Source organism: Chlamydotis macqueenii, chromosome 5, assembly GCF_036417535.1.
Source record: "Chlamydotis macqueenii isolate bChlMac1 chromosome 5, bChlMac1.mat, whole genome shotgun sequence".
Classification (NCBI taxonomy): domain Eukaryota; kingdom Metazoa; phylum Chordata; class Aves; order Otidiformes; family Otididae; genus Chlamydotis; species Chlamydotis macqueenii.
The window spans coordinates 3180876-3201923 of record NC_141560.1 but is presented as its reverse complement, the minus strand read 5'-3'; the positions used below and the strand labels follow the sequence as shown (position 1 = coordinate 3201923).

General features: G+C 55.5%; 1 protein-coding gene across 4 annotated transcripts; it reads right to left on the bottom strand.

Moving 5' to 3' along the window:
- Positions 1–2276: 2276 nt before the first annotated feature.
- Positions 2277–20523, bottom strand: GNG2 (G protein subunit gamma 2). 4 transcript variants are annotated; one of them, XM_086749534.1, is made up of 4 exons: positions 20347–20523; positions 5319–5386; positions 4127–4242; positions 2277–3060 (listed from the first exon to the last, which is right to left on the bottom strand). In XM_086749534.1, exons 3-4 carry the CDS (start codon positions 4211–4213, stop codon positions 2932–2934), a joined length of 216 nt encoding a protein of 71 aa, XP_086605660.1. In that variant the 5' UTR covers positions 4214–4242; positions 5319–5386; positions 20347–20523; the 3' UTR covers positions 2277–2931. The 4 variants fall into 4 exon arrangements, with proteins under 4 accessions (XP_086605660.1, XP_086605663.1, XP_086605661.1 ...); XM_086749537.1 differs by lacking the exon at positions 20347–20523 and adding an exon at positions 13731–13779; XM_086749535.1 differs by lacking the exon at positions 20347–20523 and adding an exon at positions 5529–5569.
- Positions 20524–21048: the final 525 nt, after the last annotated feature.

Sequence of the window (21048 nt, the reverse complement as noted above, 5' to 3'; positions counted from 1 at the left end):
CGGCAATGGTTCGCGTTGCAAAACTCGGTGCTCCCGGCCCCAGACATGACCTGAGGCTGAGCAGGGATGGGAGAAGGAAAGGGAGAAGGGATGGACACCAAGCCCAGAGCTCTCAGGTGTCCCTCCATTCCTGAGCGATGGCGATTTTGAGCAAGGAGCAACGTCCCACCCTGAATGTGCCTGATCCCTGCCCCGGCGCTGGCTCATCCTGCGGGAAGAGAAGCCGGAGCCCCAAGAGGCTTCACTTTCCCCTCACCCAGAGGCATGAAATCTCCTGCTGAATCCCACGCCCCATTGGGGAGACCCCCTAAACCCGCTGGGAACGGGACCCAGCCGCACCCGGGAGGGAAAGCGCACAGAGCATTGTCTCCAAAGGCTTGAAACAAATCCAAAATTTTATTTCCAACGAGTACACAGACCACGTGGGATGGGGATGCGCTACATCACAACACCGACCTCCCCCCGCGCTGGCTTTCCAACCCCCCCCCTCTCCTCCCCAAAATCCAGGCTGGCACTGGGGGGACGGGCTCGCCCCAGCCACCTTGGCAGGAAAAAAAAAAAAAAGAAAAGAAAAAGTCCTTTTCCAGTACTCCAGATATTTTTCCTTAAAAGCCTGGGGGTAGAGTTGAATGTCGTTTGATACCAGGCTGGAAATACAGCATGGGGATGGCGAGATGACTGATATTTTTGTTGCGAGGGGGGGGGGAACGATCTTGGCAGGCGATCGCTACTTGGCTAACAAAGGCGTATCTGTGCAAATACAAATACTGGGGTGAAATACCTGGCAGCACACCAACGTCAACACCACTGTCAACATAAAATAAAGACCAGCAACGTAAAACACCTTCAATGAGCAGTTTAGGCTAATTCAAAATTCCTCCCCCCCCCCACCCCGCCCCATACTCTTCATGCAGCTTTAGTTCTTTATTTATTAAGAATTCGAGTTGTAAAATACTCAAGTCGTTAAAAAAATTATTACAAACCACTTCATGACAGTGTTTGAGGAGGGTTGGGGCGTGAACCCCGGGTCAGACCGGCCGCGCTTCGCTCTCCGTGACGGTAAATCAGCCTTAAAAAGTGAAGATGAGTGAAGCACTTCATCCGTCCTTCGTCCTAAAGCCACGCGAGCTGGAGTAAAAAGATGGAACCGGGGAGGTTGAGGGGGGGACTGAAAGCCACCGCGAGAGGGTTGGGACCATCTAGGCTACTTGTGTCATGTAAACGTTCCCAGATGCCAAAAGTTTTGAGTCCAGTGTAAGAACAAAGTGGTCTTCTCCGTAGAAGACTAGAAAAAGAGTACGAAAAGGTAGAAAACGCAAAATGCACTTGTTCCGGGCTAAAAAGATTTGCCGAAAGATACCTAAAGACTATTGCCCTCTCAAATCCACAGGGATTTTTAAGCTGATACCTCATTCAGAACTGGTTTTAGCGGGGTCGCTGCAGACCCCCTCCAAAACCCTACGTGACCCCCACATAATTTTGTACGCAGCTCCCCAAGTTGTGATTCCCAAAGTTTCCCAAAGGAGCGTAGATGAGCGGGGAAAGCCGGGAGGTGCTGGGCAGCGGGAAGGAGAGACAAGCCACATCCGCAAAAGTATTGACCCCAGGGTGAGCAAAAAAAAAAAAACCCAAAAAAAGGTGGCGTGCGTCCCCCGAAACGCTGACAGCGGATGAACCGGACCTGGGAATAATTCCCCAGCCTGATGCGGAGCTCGGGCTGCGTGTAAACAAGGTATCAGGCACCTCCGTGAAGGGGTGGCCCCACGGCTTGCCCCACGGCTTGCCCCACGGCTCCCCAAGCCCCTACCCATTGCAGCGGGGCGGCAGCGGGTGCGGGAAGGGGCGGAAGGATCCCAGCATCCCGGTCCAGCCCCAAGAGGAGAAGACGCTGCTGGGAAGCCGAAAGAGCAGGACGCAGACCAAGCGAGGAGGGCAGAGGCACAGAGGTATAGGAGAAGAGGAAAGACCCGGAAAAGAAGCGGTCGACTTGGATTTTGGGATTTCTAGCCACCCCACGACGCCCGGGGCGGGGGCCACCCCGAGCCCCCGCGCCCGGGGGCTGGCACCTACCCCAACGCGGGCGGTATTTCAGGCACGTCTAAGGCATCGCGGGAGTTGTCTTTGCTTTCCGGATCGCCTCGGTTTCCTCCCTACGGCTTCTCCCACCGGCACGTGGCGTCAAACGATGCGAAAAACAAAAAGTCTGGGGCGGATGAACAGAGATAAACTCTCATGCACTACCACCGAACGCTGTCACAGGAGTATGAAGCACCAACCACGACACATGATTCACTTTTACTTGCAGAGCCGAAGCTAACCATATACAAAATGTATAGAAAGTGGGGTTCGCTAGAAAGACGGAGCTGCCGGCACGCGGGGTGCGGGCAGGAGCTGCCGGCGTCCTCGCTAACCGGCCACGGGGCCGCCCGGCCCTTCTGCTACGCTACCGCCAGAAATGAAAGAAGCACAAGACCAAACATTGAGTAACATCATAGTCATCTAGCCTGTCGCTATATATCTGACAACTTAAATAAAAAATAATATTTTGGAAAGAAACCAACAATATCATTCCAAGAAGGTTATACACATCCTTAGCAGTTACTTTGCTCAGCACAGCTCTGGTGCTTTAAATATGGAACAATAAAACAATTTTTGTGAGCAGAAAAGTGACACAAATTTATTCTTTACATATTTTTTTTTTTCTTTCTAGGCAACTCTACAGACTTCAGATCTTTTGCCTCGCAATGCAGATCATCTTATTCCCCCAAAGGTGGCCAGGTTCTTTAAACATGCACATCTCTGTAGCTTCCAGGCCGTGTATTTTACTTATTTTTTGTTTAAATTCCACAGACTAGCAGGTCGTCCCCGTTCCTAAAAACTCTACATCAGTGTTCAGGGTGGCCTGAGTGCCGGTCAGGCTCCTCGAGGGATTTACAGGATCACGCAGAAGAACTTCTTCTCTCTAAAGGGGTTTTCTGAGGCCGGGACGGGGGTCAATAGAGGGTCCTCCTTGGCGTGGGCTTCGCAGTACGCCATCAGGTCTGCCGCAGCTTTTGACACCTGGAATAGAAGGAGCCTCGTGTTAGGGACAGGCTGGGGACATCCCACCCTGAGAGATCCCGACAATGGGGATCACAGCATCCCCAGCCTAGCGTATGCAACACCATACCCTGGCCAAAGACCTGACGGATTTATCATAGAATCATCGCAGAATCGTAGAATCTTTAAGGTTGGAAGAGACCTCCAAGATCATCAAGTCCAACCATCAACCCAAAACCACCATGCCTACTAAACCATGTCCTGGAGTGCCACATCTACACGTTCTTTGAACACCTCCAGGGATGGTGACTCCACCACTTCCCTGGGCAGTCTGTTCCCGTGCCTGACCACTCTTCCAGTAAAGAAGTCTTTCCTAACGTCCAACGTAAACCTCCCCTGCCGCAACTTGAGGCCATTTCCTCTCATCCTATCACCAGTTACTTGGGAGAAGAGGGAGAACCTCTTTTCAGGCAGTTGTAGAGAGCAATGAAGTCTCCCCTCAGCCTCCTCTTCTCCAAACTGAACAACCCCAGTTCCTGCAGATGCTCCTCATCAGACTGGTGCTCCAGACCCCTTGCCAGCTTCGTTGCCCTTCTCTAGACGTGCTCCAGCACCTCAACGTCCTTCTTGTACTGAGTGGCCCAAAACTGCACACAAGATTTGAGGTGCGGCCTCACCAGTGCCGAGTACAGGGATATGGTCACTGCCCTGGTCGTGCTGGCCACGCTGCTCCTGATGCAAGCCAGGATGCTGTTGGCCCTCTTGGCCACCTGGGCACACTGCTGGCTCAACTTCAGCCAGCTATTGACGAGCATCCCCAGGTCCCTTTTTGCCAGGCAGCTTTCCAGCCACTCTGGAATCGTCAAGTGCGTCCCCAGCGGGGCTGGTTTTTCACCTCCGGGCTCTAAGCTGGCCTGTCAGCGCATGCCACCATGAGCATCCTTCACATCCTTTACCCGTTCACCTCCTTCACCCCCCGGGATCGTAGCGAGGACCGACTTTAGCAGGCACTGCATCCCTGCCCTCTCTCCCTCCCATCCCTCAGCAGGGATGTCCGCGGCCGCTACGAGCCGCCGAGCCGCTCTACCTTTATCCTGTCGATGTTGGCCTCCATCTTCAGCTGCTCCACCAGCTTGCGGGCTTGGGCTATGCTAGCAGTGTTGTTGCTAGCCATGGGCAGGCCAGGCGTGCTCTCCGGGCAGGCTACGGGCACAAACACACCTGGGTGAACTCTTGGGCAGGGCGAAGAGCCGTTCCTGGCCCCGAAATCCCTCAAATGATGAGTTGGGTGTTGCATGCGTGGAGCTGTTGGAGCTGAGCCGCGTGAATGAGGGCGTGAGGATGGGAGATGCAGAGCTGGGTGTTTCAGCCAGAGTTTAATCCTGTGTTTACAGCAACCTTTCTGGGTGTGCTGGTAGTCACACGCTGCCAGTGCCACCCTCCTGTGCCCTCCCCATCATCCCCAAAATGGGGGATGCCCTATAAACCATGCTTAAGGGACACTGGGACCTCCTAGAGCACAGCCTGCAGCAGCACCAAGGCAAGGGAAATCAGAGAACGGGGTCCCCCCGAGCACCCCCGCGCTGCCGCTGCCGTGCTGGGCTCCTTCCCCAGCCCTGAATCCAGCCCCGCACCGGTACCCAGCGTCCCGCTGGTGTCCCTCGCCCTCCCTTGTTTTGTCCCCCGCTGCCAACTTGAGCATTGAGATGCTAAACAGGATGCTGGAGTTTCCTGTTTCTGGAGATTTCTACCCCAGGCAGGCGAGGGAAACGCTCATTAAGTCCACGCCACCTCGATCACGGATGTTTTTTTTCCGTCACTTTATAACAGCCGCGAGCTCCGGCAGCGGCGGCCAGAAACCCGGCAGCCGAGGCTTTCGCGAGCACTGAGTGTTTTGCAGTGGAGGCACAGCCGTGCTACGCTGGCCCCTGCCTGGCCAGGGCCGCCTGCCAGCTCCAAAAATGGGATTTTTTGGGGGGGATGTGGCAGCAAGCTCCCCCTCAGCCCCTCCAGCAATGGGACAAGGATGGCACGGCTCTGAAATAAGTGGCTCATGGTTTTAGGGGGGAGACCTTCAGCCCAAACCCATCCTGGGGGATATAAAGGTGTTTGGAAAGAAGCTCATCCTGGGACCCACAGAAAAAAAGCAACATAACACTGAGCAAGGTGCCCGTGCTCGGAGAGCAAGCCGTGCCGAGGCCAGCCGGGGTTTCAGGGCGAGACCCCTCCCCAGGCACCTTCCTGCCCGTCGGGGAGCGCGAGGAGGGGTGATTTTTTACCAGAAGCAGGTCTCTCCGGTGATTTGTGCCTCTAGGGGAAGATCTGCTCCTCTTGGCCGTTCGCTACCCTTAAATAAAGAGGATATAAAAAAAATATATTAAAAAAAAAAAAAGGAGCCGAGTTAGGTTAATGCCATGCCAGTCAACCAAACGAGAACATTATTTACGGCACCAGGAAACCCAGAGACCTGCAGACGCCGAGTCCCGTACCCCGCTAGGGAGGCAGAAAGGCTGCAGGTTTCCTTCCGCGTCCCCCCCTCCTCCATCCCATGCCCTCCAAGCACGGCCCCCAGTGACATTATTTGTTCGCATTCAGCGAGGTTTTCGGCACAGGAAGAGGTTTCAAGTCAGCGGGCAGCTATCCGAGGGCTGTTGGCAGCCGGGCTTTTAGCTGTTCCCCGGGACACAGTGAGATGGATGACTAGGGGGGATGCCAGGCGCCGCGTGAAATTTAACCGGCTGGTGCATGGAGCAGAAAGAACATCCCCCAGGAAAAGCTGCCCAAATCCTTCCCCTTTCCCGCAACCCCGCTCCCACCGAGCATCCTTGACAGCCTGAGCTCCTGGCTGGGTCTGCCCTCGTTGGGCAAAGCTCTGCGCCATCACTTGAGGTTCAGCTCAAGCATTTGCTGTGTTTCAACACTGGTTTTGCTCCGTTTCAACACTGGTTTTGCTCCGCTCTCTCCCAGTTACTTTGCTGGAGAGGCGTTTGAGCAGTAGGCTGTCATGGTGTCTCTCTCCTCGCTTTTGCTTTCAGTTCTGGATGACGGTGCCGGTGGTGGGAAAGCTGGCGGCCATGTAGGTTCACCAAGGTGCGCATCACCCAAGACACTGCTGCATGGTTTGGATCCCACAGAGACTTTTCTAAAGCAACCAATGTCATTCGCGGTGATTTTGTGCCATTCCTCGCTGCGAGAAACTGGGCGTGCTTCCTTCAGCATGAATAATAAGAAAATAGCAGGTGACGCTCCAAATCGAGCTCAATATCTGCCACCGAAAACCAACCCAGGCACAGCTCGGGCAGCAGCAAGGCTGTTCAAAAAAGCTTTTTTTATCCCCACATCCCTGGAAACATTCCAGGCCAGGTTGGCCGGGGCTCTGAGCAACCTGATCTGGTTGGAGATGTCCCTGCTCCTTGCAGGGGGGTTGGACAGGATGGTCTTGAAAGGTCCCTTCCAACCCAAACCATTCTGTGATTCTATGATTTATTTCTCTTCCCCAAGACCCAACGAGGTCTTAGGTCTGGCTCCCGACCCCAAATCCCAACCACAAAGCTAAAAATCACCGTGCTTCCCGATATCTCCTGATTCCCCCCTTGTTGTCACGGGGCTGTTGTGCTAAAGTCTTGCCTACAAAGAAAGGGGTTTAACGGCGCTCACAAGAAAATACGGAAGGCGTCTTATTTCACGCACTTAATGGCTCATATGTCAGGATAACAGGATTTGATACCTGGTACCTACGCTCCAAAAAACCCCACCTCTGTTCTTGTCTCTGTTTAATGAAGAGCCATTGACGCAGTCGAATGACATTTTCGTCTTTCACCAGTGGCACCCAGGAAAAACAGGCACCAAAAATTGGGTTTTAGTAGGGCAAACGGTGAGGGACGCCCCTGACGTCAGGGGCACCGATCCAGCTTTTACGGCTGCATCTGGTCTGGGTCTGCTCGCACCGGCCGTGCCGAAATCTTCAGCTCCAGCTCGGTCAGCTGCCAGCGCTGCTGAGGAGCAAGGCAAAACGCCGCATAGGACCCCCCCCGCAAAAAAAAGCCACTGCAAAAAGAGCATTTCTTGACGCCGGAGCGATCGAGCCCTCCTGCTAAGCTGCCATCCTACTCCTCCGTCCCGAAAACCGAGCGCCTACAGGGCTCTGGCATCCTGCGGTTGCCAACCCTGCTTGCAAGCGTAATTAGGCTTCGTTTGCCAGCCCCTCGTCAGCACACGGAGCGGTGCCAAAGGGCTGCAGGGCCACAGCTCGGGCAGAGGCCTACGCGCGCCTCACGCCAGTGCCATCACCAGCCCCAAACCCACAACATTTGAACCCAAACTCCCCCCTTAGCTTTTTTTTCCCCGCCATTCCCTTTGGTTTTATCTCAAATTGTATGCGGTTGGAGACCAGATTTCTCCTAAATGTTCAAAAAAAATGGCATTTTGAGGATGATTACTTAGCTCAACGACCTCAAACAGGCAGCTATCATCGCAGAAGGGATATCTTCAGGCACATTCCGCGCCAGGCCAGGTCCATCCCCGTTCCACGGCAGCGCTAACCCCGGCTGGCACAAACAACCAGCATCTTTCCAAAGCATTTCCTTACATTCCTGAAGGTGCAAACGGGCGCTGAGTCAGATTTTACAGGGCCTGCGTCTCTAGGGATCTGCAGCCTTTGCCCACCCAACCGCGCTCCTCTACGTTCTGAAACCTGCGGCTCCCATCCTCTTGTCGCCCAATTTTCCAGACTGTTTTTGGGTTTTTTTTTTCACTTCCCAGTGGGTTTTTCTCTGCTTGGCAGAAAACCATTCTCCCCACGCCTCCCCGGCTGAACCAAAAGAACAAGCGGGCGGCTCTGCGGGAAGGAAACCGAAAGCGCTGACATCTGCCCGGGCAAAACCTCGCCGTTCCCCCGCCGTAAAGACCGAAAGCGGCTCCCCAGAGCACGGAACGGCGTCACCCACCACCGAGAATTTTCAGAGAGAAGGCAGGAGCCTCCCTGCTTCTCAGTTTTAGTTCAAAAGTCATGTTTTCCACCACTGAGGCACCAGAATTTTCCACTCAGTAGCCAAATGGGCAAACTCCATTGGGACAGCAAGGATTTTGGGGAGCGCAGGGCTCAGGCTTGCTCCTACCAAGCATCATTTGGGGTTTTTTCAGCCCAGAAAAGGTGCCAGGCTGGATATTGTAACGGAGGGACACGTTCCAGCTCTCATTCGTGCTGGGATTGCTCCTGGCCCCTGCGCATCCCAGCAGCTGAGGCCAGCCCAGCTCGCTGCATCCCAGGGGCGCAGCCAGCCCAAAAAACCAAGCGTGATGTGGGCATCCAGAACGGATAACGGCGTGTGTGGCCGTGCCGTCGCCCTCCCGGCCCGTCACCGGCCGGCTGGAGCGTGGGAATCCCTCGCGTGGGGCTGGCTGGTTTTTCCAAGCCATCCTGTTGCTTTTGCTAAAAGCCATCGCTAAAAATAGGCAGCTGGGTTGAAAAAGAATTACTAAATATACACAGGAAAAGATAAAAATATTACAGACAAAAAGAAAATAGCAAAAAGCCACGTTTCCGGGGGGGGAGATGGCGGAGTCCCATTGATTTTGACAGCGGTTGTGGACTTGGCTGGGAAAGGAGCCTTCATACACCCAAATTACCTGTGTTTCATTATTTCCTTCAGCAAAGGAAACGGTCATGAGCCAGATTTGTGCCCGTGGGCTCCCATCACGCTGCTTCACGGGGGCACGGGACCTTAATCCTCAGCGGTGGTCACAGCCACCGCTCCCAGTCTCCATCCACGGGGATTTTATTCCCTTTTTCAACATCTGGTTTTCATGCCCGGTGGCCAACAACGGCGCTTAAATCACCCAAAAAAACCAGCTCACAGGTCGGAGACGTGCTGCTGGCAGATAAATAAATAAATTAAAAGGTGCCGGAGTGGAAAATGAGCCTGTTTCCATGGAAACGGCTTCGTTATCACACCAGCATCCTATCCCTTCCGCCAAACAGGGGCGAGGTGGGATGGGTGCTCATTTTGGCTCCGATGCCGATGTTTTGCCCGTGTTGGGGGGTTTCGGTGCCTGGCCCTCTCCTGCTTCCATAGCAGTTGGAGGGGGGGTGCAAAATCTTGGCCTATTCAGCCATATTTCACCCCAAAAGCAGCACCGGGGTCAGAGCCAAAGAGAGAAACCTTCAGGAGAAGCCTTCCCAGGAGACATGTACGGACCAGGAAAGGAGCAGGGGAGCCGCAGCGATGGAGCCAGGGGACATGGGGTTTCGCAGGGCCGTCCCTTTCGCCTGGAGAAGTCACTGCGCCGTGGGTGTCACGCGAAAGTGAGAATGTCAGCTCTATTTTCTCACGGTGTCCTAACGGTTCAAAAGGATGGCAAACAAAAACAAACGTCAACTTCCTTTTTTTTTTTTTTTTTTTAAGGTTGTGGGTTTTTTGTTTGTTGTTTAAAACATTGTTCAGGCGAAGGATGAACCATCAGCCAGCACAGCCTGGGACATCTGCTCTGGTCCCTCCTGCCACCGTTCCTAGGAAATGGTGGCTCTCTCCAGCTGGGAACCGTGGGGAGGGAAGACCGACCTGCTCCGGGGTCGGCACAAGGCTCCTGCACCGTGGGAATGCCGCAGCTGATGAAGCCAGAGATTACCAGGGAGCCAAAAAAGCCACGCAATACCCAACCCTGCCCCAGGGCCATCAGCGATCTAGCCGTGAAAAGGAAAAGCCGCCATTTGGGGGAAAACCCTGGGAAAAAGTGGTTTTTAATGAAAAAGGGACAAATCCAGCACATCAGACGCTGGGAGGATGGGTGCCCTGAGAGCTTGGCCAAATATTGGGGAATGAGGATGGTCAAATATGTGGTCCAGAGGTCCAAGCAAGCAAAGTTGCGGCTGAGCGTCGCCTTCTTCGCACGACCTGAGATTTCACTCAGATTAAAAACACCGACTCACTCCTGACCTCTGGTCGGCCCCTCGTCATGCTCTCAGCACCCACCCTGGCTCGCAGTGACGCTTCCCGGGGACAAGCGGGCTCCACGCCATCTGCTTGTGCTGTGGCACAGAAGGAAAAAGGCCTTGGCTGTCACGTTTCGGTGCGACGCACCAGAAGGGACAGATCATGGTGCCCATCCCGTCGCGCCGTCCCCACCATCGCCTTTCAGGCGAGCAGAGGCTTTCAGCACGGGCTCCGCTTTTGCAGTCCTCACCGGGGCTGAGCAACGCCACCACTGCGCTTCACCGAAAATGATTTAAGGGCTGGGGTTTTTTGGTTGGTTTTGGTTCTGTTTTTGTTTTTTTAACGAAACGTTAGAACACACCCAGAGGTTAACAGGAGACAGAAGGCTCGCCGCAGTGCACGTGAGCGGAGGAGTGGGAACACAGCGAGCCTCTGCCCTGCAAATCCCATTTTATTTTTACAAAACCTGCCTGAGAGGAGAACAGGTAGGTTTGGAAATTCCCTAAAACCACCGTCACTCCACGGAAAACCAAGGTTCCTTAGAAATGCCCCGTTAAGTGCCTCCTGCAAAGTGATTTCCGCACTGCCTAGGGCATCCCTGACCTCTCCGTCGGGCTGGATGGAGACATCGCCACTGTCTTTAAAGGATGGACCAAAGCACCTCCAGCACACAGACAGCCCGGTAAATACAGACATCATTTTTGCATTTCTGCTGCAAAAACTGCCAAGGAAAGACTAGTTCCTCTTCTATATCACCCTGTACCCATGCTACATAACACGGCAAATCCAGGTTGGACAAGGCTCTGAGCAACCTGATCTGGTTGGAGATGTCCCTGCTCCTTGCAGGGGGGTTGGACTGGGTGGGCTTTGGAGGTCCCTTCCAACCTAAACCATTCTGGGATTCCATGACTCTTCCCAGACTGGAGTGACCCTGATTTAACCACGTCAGGGGCAACTGGTGGGAACCCAGCACCACCAGCACCCACAATGCACCGACGGAGCAGCAACTCCATGATAAAAGAACGAATGAGTCAACCAAATAAAACGTTCGGCTCTTGGACACCAAAATCCACTCCATGGAACCCATTTCCACCGACAAAGTGGCAGCAGGCTGGGTAGTCCCTTGCTTCACAGAGCAGAAGTTTCTGCTGTAAAGGAGATTCCGGGTCTAGGAAACATGCACCACCTCCCAGTCGGCCAAAAAAAAAAAGCAGAAACCTTCCAAAAAAGTTCTTTTTTTCCCGATGGAGAGAGCTCTAGAAAACCAAAATCGCCCTTTAATTAGAAGCATCATCCAACTTATGACTTCTCAATCATCCCTTCAGTTCTTGATTCCTTCCCCAAAACAACTCAAATTGACTCTCAAATAAATTCTTTGTACAAACCTTGCTCAGAAATCCCAGGAAAAATCCTCTTGTCCCAGGAAAGAAAAAAAAAAGAAAAAAAAAGGTTAAAACTGCTGAGGAAGCAATGAGCTCCTGTACCGGGAAAAGGAGTGCAACATCTGTTCACACAGCTCTGAACTCCTGACCCTTAATTAAGGGAAGCAGCCAAGAGCTATTATTTCGTGTTAATTAACGGCTCCATTCTTGGGTTTCAGTTTTTAACACCCTGCTCTTGAGTATTTGCCAGGGTCGAGATAAAGACCGCGAGGGGAAGGTGCGAAACGAGGTTCGGAAGCGAAGGGAAGACGGCGGCAGCGCTGGCAGGCGGAGGCGTTTCGCCCGGCGTCGCGTTTGCAAAAGGATTCGGATACTTGGCTGCGGCAACGCTGATCCCAACGGGATGAAGCCGCCCCAAATCCCACGCAAAGTCACCCCAAATTCAAGGTCACGGTGATTTACAAACCAGTCCGAACGGGGGGATGACCACCCTGAAGGAACTGGGGCAAGCGGCTGAGTCGCCCTGATTTGGCTAAAATATCACATTTTTAGGAGGGAACCGCCCCGTGGCACCGGGAAACGGGAAGGAGCACGCGGAAGGATGCCGGGATGCTGGGCTCACCCTTCAGCCCGGCGAAAATCAAACCGAACGCGCTCGGTCAGCTAACGACGCCAGAGCCTCGCCGTGCCGTTTCACCCGGATAACTTCGGCAGAAATCCTCGCGGTGAGAAACCATCCTCCGATGGTTTCACCCACACCAAACCTTTATTAGAATTTTATTTTAAGTAACACTCACGCGGAGCCTAATAACCCTTTCCAGCCGCTGGGAATCACCCGACCTGTTACCTCAGCGAAGCACCAACCCCGTTAACCATCCCATTAGTTTAAGCCCCTCCAGGAATTACCTTAGACTGCTTTAATTAGGTATCCACCATACAAGAGAATTAATTAATTAGTGATAAGCACCTGAACCACATTACTCATAAGGCTCCATGTCAAGCTTCAAATACAGCAAACAGGTCACAGCCTACGTGCTAGAGCCGGTGCTGCCGCCTGGGATTTCTCTTCCCATCCCTCCCATCAAAGCAGCGAGGCTGGGAGCTCTTTTTTTTTTTTTTTTTTTTTTCCCTTTTTAATCTCATTTTCAGATTTTCACAGCATCCAGAGCCGGTGCTTTTCGAGCCGCTACTCAAAGAGCGGCCGCACCACGTGGCGACGGGAGAGCTTTGTAATTACTTTCCGAGATTTGGTGTGCTTTAGGCACGGCTTACGGGGTAAAAACCTCGTATCTCGAGGCTACGGTTATCCCCCAAAGGTTTCGCTGCAAAGCTGGTGCGCTACGGCATCGCTAAGATACCCGTGAAAGGAGTAAAGCATTTGCTGATGGCCGGATCCCAAGCAGCAGGTGGAGGATCGCCACCAAACGTGGGCGGTTTTAGCAGGTTTCTGGGAAAAAAAAAAAAGGAGGTAAAAAAAAAAGGAGAAGAAAAAAGAGGGAAAAAAAATTCTCCGTGCTATTCTGTATTTTCACAATCAATAACTTTAAAAACTAATTTATTGCGGCCTCAGCATCTCATGGTCTGCAATTTCCCTGCTGGCAACCTTGAGGATGCCGGGGGGTTTCTCTCCGGGCTGACGGGATGCGGGCAGGGATGCGGAGCCCGGGCAGTGCCGCAAACCGGGTTAGCGGGGCCGGCTGGGGAGAAGTAGGTTGCTCCTCCGTCCTTGCTGGGTGAGCTGACCCATATTATCTCAATTAAATTTAACTTCTGCCTTTTCTTTTTTTTTTTTTTTCCCTATAACCTAATGCGTTTCGGAGCAAAGTGGGACCCGGTTGTGGGGGCAGCGAGTCAGGTGGGGCCCTTCCCAACGCGATGAGGAGCGGAGGGCGCAGCTGCGGCGGCAGATCCGGGACGGGGAGGTGAAGGGGGAAATGAAGACGCGGCAGCGTGCTCCAGACCTGCCCCACCTGCGTTTCTCCTGACCGCCATGCTCCAGCAAAACCAGCAAAAATCCGCTTTTCTCTCCTCAGCTGCGCCCTCGGAGCTTACCGCTCCGCGTATGACGTCTTGCTTTTCCCACGGAGCACAAAATCCCTGAAGCAGCCCGTTTTTCCCTCAAAACGCCCGCAGAGCATCCATGCCGTGCTTCCTGCTGAGTCAAGGGCCCTGTTTTTTACCACGGCTCGGCATCCTCGCTGTATCGTGAAATGACACACGCTCGGCAAACGCCGGCGTTGCGCGGACGGGGAGGAGAAATCCACCCCAGAGCTGCTAGGGAAAAAAAAAAAAGGGAAAAAAAAAAAAAAAAAACACAAAGAAATCGTGCAAAGCCCGGATTAAGCGGCACAAGACGGCGATGCCCGTGCGTCGGTACCTCCTGTGCCGGGGATCAATCCATCCATCCCGGCCGTGCCGTGGGCCCCACGTGCTTCGTTTGTCCCCCCGACCCCGTGAGCGTTAATCCTTCGGCCAAAGGAGCCGGAGCGGCGGCGTTGCTCCGCGAGCCGCTTTCCCAAGCGCCTTTCCCTGCCCACCTGGCTGCTGGGAAACCTCAGCGCAGGGCTGCGCGGTTGCTTGCTGTATTTTTTTCCCAGTATGAGCTACGAAAACCAAGGAAGGGAGCTGGTCTTTGGCGGGGGGGGGGGGGGCCGGGTTTCGGTTCCAGGTAGGATGGAGGAGCCGCTTCGATTCACAGCCAGGCTAAGTTTTACATCAATTAATGGAAATGCTCACGCAGGGCTCAGATTTAGGCTTAAAAAAAAAAATAAAATAATAAAAAAAAATTCACTCCCTTATTTGCTGCTTATACCTCTCTGTAAGCCTGCGTCGCTGCATTAAAATGGTCTTTTAATTCCCCGCTGGCGCGGTGCCGAGGGAGGAGGCAGGGTCCCCCCCGCCGGCGTTAGCTGGGGAGCGGGGAGAGCACCGGACACGGATACAAACCCCCCGAGCGAGGATGTGAGGCTGGGCGGCAATTACATGAAACCAGCTGATAAATAATGCAACGTATTTTGATGGCACCAGCCCTGCGAGCACCGCACAAACACCATCACCTCTCCAAGATGTTAAAAATACAATGGAGGAAGCGCAGTCGGGTTGGCCTGACTTGAATAATTGAACCCAAAGCCCTTCTGAAGCCACCAAACCATTGCCTCTTCACCAGGTCCTCCACCAGACCAGGTCAACGTTCAACGCTTTCCCATCCAAGGTGAGAGATGTCTGCTCGGGCGTGAGCGGAGCTGCTCCAGCAGCACACACAGTCCTGAAGATTCATTAAAAGGGGTCCAAATTGGTTTACAGAGGGCTGATGACCCCCTCTAAGGACCCCAAACCACTACAGGCCTAGTGAGGGGGTAGGAAGTCGCCAAGAAGGCACGTGGAGATGTGGAGAAGACTTGGGGGCATGGTGAAGACCTGGACATGTTTTTGACACTGTGGGGGCACCCGGACCCATATGGACCTCTACGATGCCCATGGAGACAGCACTGGTCTGCCCATGGTGTTGGGCCTGCTCTGAGCAGGAGGTGGGACCAGAGACCTCCAGAGGACCCCTCCAACCTAAATGAGTCATTGACCACGCTGGTTCGCTACCAAAATCCCTGTTTGCTCACCGTAAAGTCCCTGAGGGATCCAGAAAACAACAGGAAAATGAAGGGAGGTGGCACAAATCCTCGGGCAGCTCTCCCCGTGGCCTCCAGCTCTCAGGACTAACACATCCCAGCCTGGCGAAAGCCAAAACCACGGCCAGAGACTTCTGCCATAACGCACCTTCACAGCGTGGGCGACAAACGTTATTCACCCTTCAGCCTGAACTCAAGCTGAAACACCAGCCAGCCCGCTCCTTTATCTCCATGCAGGCTGTCATGGAGAGGCAACCATGTCCCCATGCTCTTTGTCCAGCTCCCACCAAAAAACGGGTCAAATTCAAGAGCTGGTACAGGTAGAAGGAGCCCTGGCAGCCAACACAACCAGAAAGCAAGTGAGATAAACCAGCCTGACGAACCGATGGAGCATCCTCCCAAGCAGGTAAGGAAGCCAAAACCCAACCGTGAAGACAAAACCCAACCCCCTCGTACACGGCGCGGCTACAAGTGAGGAAGCCTCCACCGTGCAAATGTGATGGTCAGACGTTTTCTGCACACCCGCTGGGACCCCAGGAAGGAGGACGCATCCCGCAAAGCATCAACCATCCTACAGAAGCTCAGGGCTCAAGAAAACCTCGCTGGAGGGGTGGAGGGGAAGCGCCAGCCCAAGACACCTCCCGTGAGCGGCTGTGGTCAGATCAGCAAACAGCACAGCTCTGCTGAAGAGAAACTTTGAGGAGATCACGAGAGGTCTGGTTTTGTCAGATAAGAAGAGTGAGCAGGAAATATCACGAGGTTTACAACCAAGCAGCTGAAGATTGAGTCCGTTCATCTCCAGGGTGACTAACGAGCTTTGTGCAGCTCCCGGTATGTGCAGGCCGCGCTTCAGGGCTCAGATGTCAAACCGAAAGAAGCTGCATGGGATAAGGTGGTCTCCTCAACTTATCCCACATACGTCTCCTGCCCCGCAGCGTCCCCTGCGTGCACGGCCCGGGGCGCTCCGCAGGGCAGAGCCCCAGCCCCGTCACCAGATGGTGGGTGCTTACTTAGTCTCCTGTACCCCCAAAATCTGCCTGATCTTCCCAAGGTCTGGTTGAGGAGAAACACACTGAAAAGGGGAATAAACTCTTGCAAGGTGATTTCTGCCTTGAAATGGCTCCTGTGTCACAGAATCACAGAGTGGTTTGGGTTGGAAGGGATCTCTAAAGCCCACCCGGTCCAACCCCCCTGCAAGGAGCAGGGACATCTCCAACCAGATCAGAGAGCCAGCTGGAGCCCTTGTCCCCTACTCCAACTTGGCTGGCCATCACCATCCCGCTCTTCTCAGCCCCCACGGGTGATGGATAACTCACCGTGGAGGGTTGGAGGCAATCCAGCCCAGCCCCACGGCGAGGCCGAGGCCACGGCAGCCATGCCACAGCTCTTTGGTTTGGGTTCAGCCCAACTCACCCAACGCTGTTGAGGAAGGAGAGGGACACGCCCAGAGCCTGAATCTCATCTGGTGGGTTCTCCTCACCCCAGCTCTACCCCAAACTGGGCACCACAGAGATGTGCTGACACCGTCCTGGCACCCCCCGGTGACAGTGGGATCGTGAAGACCCGTTTCTGGCACCCCTGTTGCCTTTGAGATCCGTTCCCCAACTCCCAACACCTTCTTTATCCCGCTGCTCTCGCTTCACTGCACCCACTCCGAAGCGAAACCAAAGTCGCTGGGACCAGAAAGGAATTCCATCAATACCCAGCATCTCACATCTGCTGGCGACTGGCACTTTCTTACCCCAAATGGCCCAAAAATCCCAACTCCTCCAAGCCCATGATTAGCCCAACGCTCAATCTGCAGGAATTCACGGCTGCGGGGGTTTTTTTAGGTCGACCGACGCCTGAAGAATCCCTTCAGCACCCCCCTCACGGGGATCGCGCCTCAGGCTCGTGACTCTCAGACGCCCGGCCGTGCTCCCCGCGGGGATGGTGCGAGAGGTGAAATGCACTTGGGCTTCACCCAGCTTCAGCTCCCTGTCTCTCCTCTGGGACACGGCTCAGACGAGAGAAAACACGGCTCCTCCATGTCCCTACGGACGCTGGCGGGTGCACGGGGACACCGTGAACGTCCCCAGGTCCCCAGCCTAGGGAGAACCCCCCCAGAGCTGTAAGCGTGCTGGTCCCAACCGCAGCCGCTGTTTTTCCCTGGCCGCAGGGATTCAGCGCCGCGTTGGCTTAGTGGCAAATGAGCCAGGAAAGATTTTTACTCGAGAGAATCAGCAAATTTGGGCGTTGGCGCTCGCACAAATCCTGCCCTTGCACGAGCCCAGCGCTGGAGCGACGCTGGCATTCGCCGCGACTTGGTGTAAAACCCAAACTACCAGTGATCCCCTCCCCAGTTCCCACTGGTTTCAGAGCCCCGAGGAGGTGCCGGGGACGCTGCAGGGACCGATCCGGCTGCGTCGTCGCCGGAGGAGCGCAGGTTCCCCAACACGGCAGGGCTGACACAGAGGCACGACAGCGCTGAAATGACCCGACTCCAATTAGCGAGCGAACCCGCTCGAACCCAGAGGTGCCGGTGGTGGCACGGGGCACCGACGTCCCCGCGGGGACGGGCACAGGCAGCTCCCAGGTTCGGGGCTGGGTTTCAGCCACTCCGGTTGGGAGGATGCTGCAGGCAGCGGGAGGAGGGATGCCGAGCAGCACGTGAAAAATTAGGTTTGGGGTTTGAAGTCCATCACACCTCCGTGAAATGCAGGAGATGCGGGATTTTAGACTTCGGCCGCGGCACGGCGGCATCCTCGCGCATCCTGGCTACATCCAGCTCCCCACAAAGCTCCGGCGATCCCTTACGCGCCTCCGATCGACGGCATCGTTCGTTAATCTCTGGCCTGACCCGAAGCCCGAACTCCACAGACGCCGCCCTAGCGACTTCAGGTGGGTTTTGGCGCAAAGCCCTGCTTCTCTCCGGAGCCAAATCCGTGTGCTGCCGGCAGCCGGAGCCCATCCTTCTCCCCGTCTCAGACCTGCCTGGAAACGGGGCGAGTGCCGAACGGTGCCAAGCGCGTGCCGAAAGCCGGGAGAGAGAGCCCGCGTTCCCCCGCCACGTGCTCCCCCCACGTGCGGCAGAAGCAGGATCCCCCCCGACCCCAACGTGCACGGCCGCATCCCGCTCTGGGCACAGGGATGAAACGCTTGGAGAAGTCATGCTGAGAACTGACACAACTCGTGACAGAACCAGCGCTTTTCCCAGGGCAAAACCCTTATTCCCAACCCAAAACGGAGCGATGAGCCGGCACAAGGGAGCAGGCGGTGCAGCTCCATGGTCGTGGCAGGCAGCACACATGTCACGAGCGTGCCGGCCTCGAGCATCCCAGCGTCCAGGCGCGGGATGGGGAGGCATGGCCACCCCCGGGCAGAGTTTTTTTTGGGGTGCACGGTGTCTGCGGGGCTCCGGCGCTGGCTCGCCAGCCCTAATTACTATGGTAACAGCCTGCGCCGGCGCCTGGCCGTCCTCCTTCGGTGACTCACTGGGTTTCAAAGCAGCAGTGGTGCCTCGGGTGCCGCCGTTCCGAGGCCAAAGCGCTGCGAGACCCCGCGTCTGCGGGGCTGCTGGGTGGGAAGGCGTCGCCCACCCTCGCAAAATTTGCCTTTGGATGGCGTTTTCCGCTCGCAGCCACCCGGGCGCGGGGTGGCAAAGCGGCCGGTTGGCTCGGGGATTAATAATAATAATAATAATAATAATAATAATAATAATAATAATAATAATAATAATAGAGCTTCATCACCGGCTCGCAGCCGTCTGCCCACCGGGAATCCCGTTGGTGTCCGGCTGCGATTGCCTGCTCATGTTTTCCGTAACCCCTGCTGCAATCGGGCCAAAATTTGGTGGAAAACGAGAACAGCAGCCCCGTGCCAGGCTCGTGACTGCAAGGAACCGGGAGAAAATGCAACAAGCACCCCCAGCGCCGGCGTGTGCGCTGTTGGGAGCAAAGCCGGCCAGCTCCCGGGGAATTTGGGAGAGGATGGGCACGTGCAGGCACCACGTTAGTGGCTGGGGGGACCTGTGCGTGTCCCCCCCCAAACTGGAGATACCCCATTTTGGGGACGAGGCCGACTCCAGTCGTCAACCAGGCGACGCTGAGGCCGCCCAACTCGTGTCACGGGTGAGCAGCCAGCAGCACGCGGTGCCCGCCACAGCTCCTGCCTTCCTCTTACAAGCAAACACAAGGCTGAAAAAGGCAAAAAAAAAAAATTTTTAAAAGCAGCGGGGTGAGAAAAACCCCGTTAGAATGCTGGAAACAGCCTCCCGGAGAAAGGCTTCGCCCCGGGGCTTTCCTGGCAATAATGAATTGAGTCATATTTCAATCCAACCAGCGGCCATACGGTAGAAAAGAGGATTAAAATCGCACGCCCCGGCTGCGTTCAGGGAAATCCAGTTAGGGGGGAAAAATCCTCCGTGCCTGGCCCCAGTGTGCTGCCAGGGAAATGGGATGGAGATGCGGGGCTCGCTGGCGGAGAGATGGAAATTTGGGAGCCGGGCAGGAAATAGAGAAATAAATAATGCACCGGACCCACAGCATTTCAGAATTTTCCTTAAATATAAATCCATTTTCCGCCAAGAAGGGGAAGGGAAAAGTTGTTTTTCCCTTTTTCTTGGGTTCCCCTCCCACTGGGGCAAGCGAACCCTGGAGCGGAGATTTTCCCAGGGTGGCTTTACCCGGAGCGCTCAACCCAGAAATCACCGGTGGGGAAAAATAATAAAAAAAAAAAAAAATAAATCCGGATTTTGATGGAAACGATGGGGAGGGGGTTGCTGACGCGGGGAGGGCAGGGTGGTTCCCCGCCGCTCGCATGGTTGTCACCCCAAATTTCCCCCCCACCAAAGCCAGCGTGGGGGTAAATCCATCCCAGCTGAGGCTGGAGCAGGGATTTGGGGTTGGGAAAGTCTTTCCAGGGAGAAAAAAAATAAAAAATAAAATAAAATAAAATAAAATCACAGAAAAAGAACACTACGTCTCATTCATCTGCGGAAAAAGCTTTTCCTGTGATGGCAAATCGGTTGATTAACTGAGGATCAAACCCAGTAAATCCAGCCTTTGTTGGGGAGCCTGAACTCTCTGTGCCCCCGCAAATGGGGGGACACCCCCCCCCCCGCCCCGCCCCATCGCCACCCGGGACCGTGGGGTGCGCGGCGTGGGCTGGGGGTGATGCGGGGATTGGTACCCGGGTGGGGTTGGGGGGGGGGGGGATTTTCTGCTGATTTGGGCTGGCGGGTGAGCGATTGGGGGCCCCCGGGGGGGGTTGGGGAACCGCCCTGCCCAGCCCCAGTGTGTCCCAGTGCTGTCAATCTCAGTCCTCCCAGTGCTCCCAGTGCTTCCAGCGCCCCCAGCCCCGGTTCCCCCCAGCCCGTGTGCCCGGCGGTACCTGGAGGCGGGCGGTGCTGGCCCGGGTCCCCCGTGGGACGGACGGAGGGATGGAGGGAGGGATGGATGCAGGGATGCAGGGATACTGGGATGCAGGGATGGAGCAGGGTGGTCAGCAGCAGCCCCGAGCGGCGAGTCCCCACCCAGCTTTGTCTGCGCTCATCCCTCTGCTACAGGAAGCGGCTCGGCCCCGACTTCCTCCTCCTCCTCCTCCTCCTCCTCCTCCTCTTCTCCTCCTCCTCCTCCTCTCCCTCCTCTTCCCCGGGTTCTGCGGATCCGCTTCTCCCCAGCCCCCGCTGCCCCCTGCCCCAGCCCCGCTCCCCGTCCCTTCCGCTGCCCCTTCTCCCTCTGCCCCCCCCCCGCCCCTCCCCTCCCCTGCACCCCGCACGTGCCACGCGCCAGCCCCGCAACCCTCACACCCACCCACGTAATCCCGTCCCGCACCCCACGACGCCCCTGCACCCATCCTACACCCCACAACCCTCCTGCACCCATCCTGCACCCCACACCCCCCTGCACCCCACAACCCCCCCGGACCTATCACATTCCCCTGCACCCACCACATCCCCGACACCCACACCTCCCTGCACCCATCCTGCGCCCCACAACCCCCCCTGCACCCATCCTGCACCCATCCTGTACCCCACACCCCCCCTGGACCCGACAACCCCCCTGCACCCATCACATCCCTGGCACCCACACC

Excerpts from the sequence above, each read along its gene's own strand:
- GNG2 (XM_086749534.1), bottom strand. The coding sequence starts at position 4,213 with ATGGCTAGCAACAACACTGCTAGCATAGCCCAAGCCCGCAAGCTGGTG. Across the intron at positions 3,061-4,126 it reads CCAACATCGACAGGATAAAG|GTGTCAAAAGCTGCGGCAGA; the intron begins GTAGAGCGGCTC and ends CTTCTATTCCAG.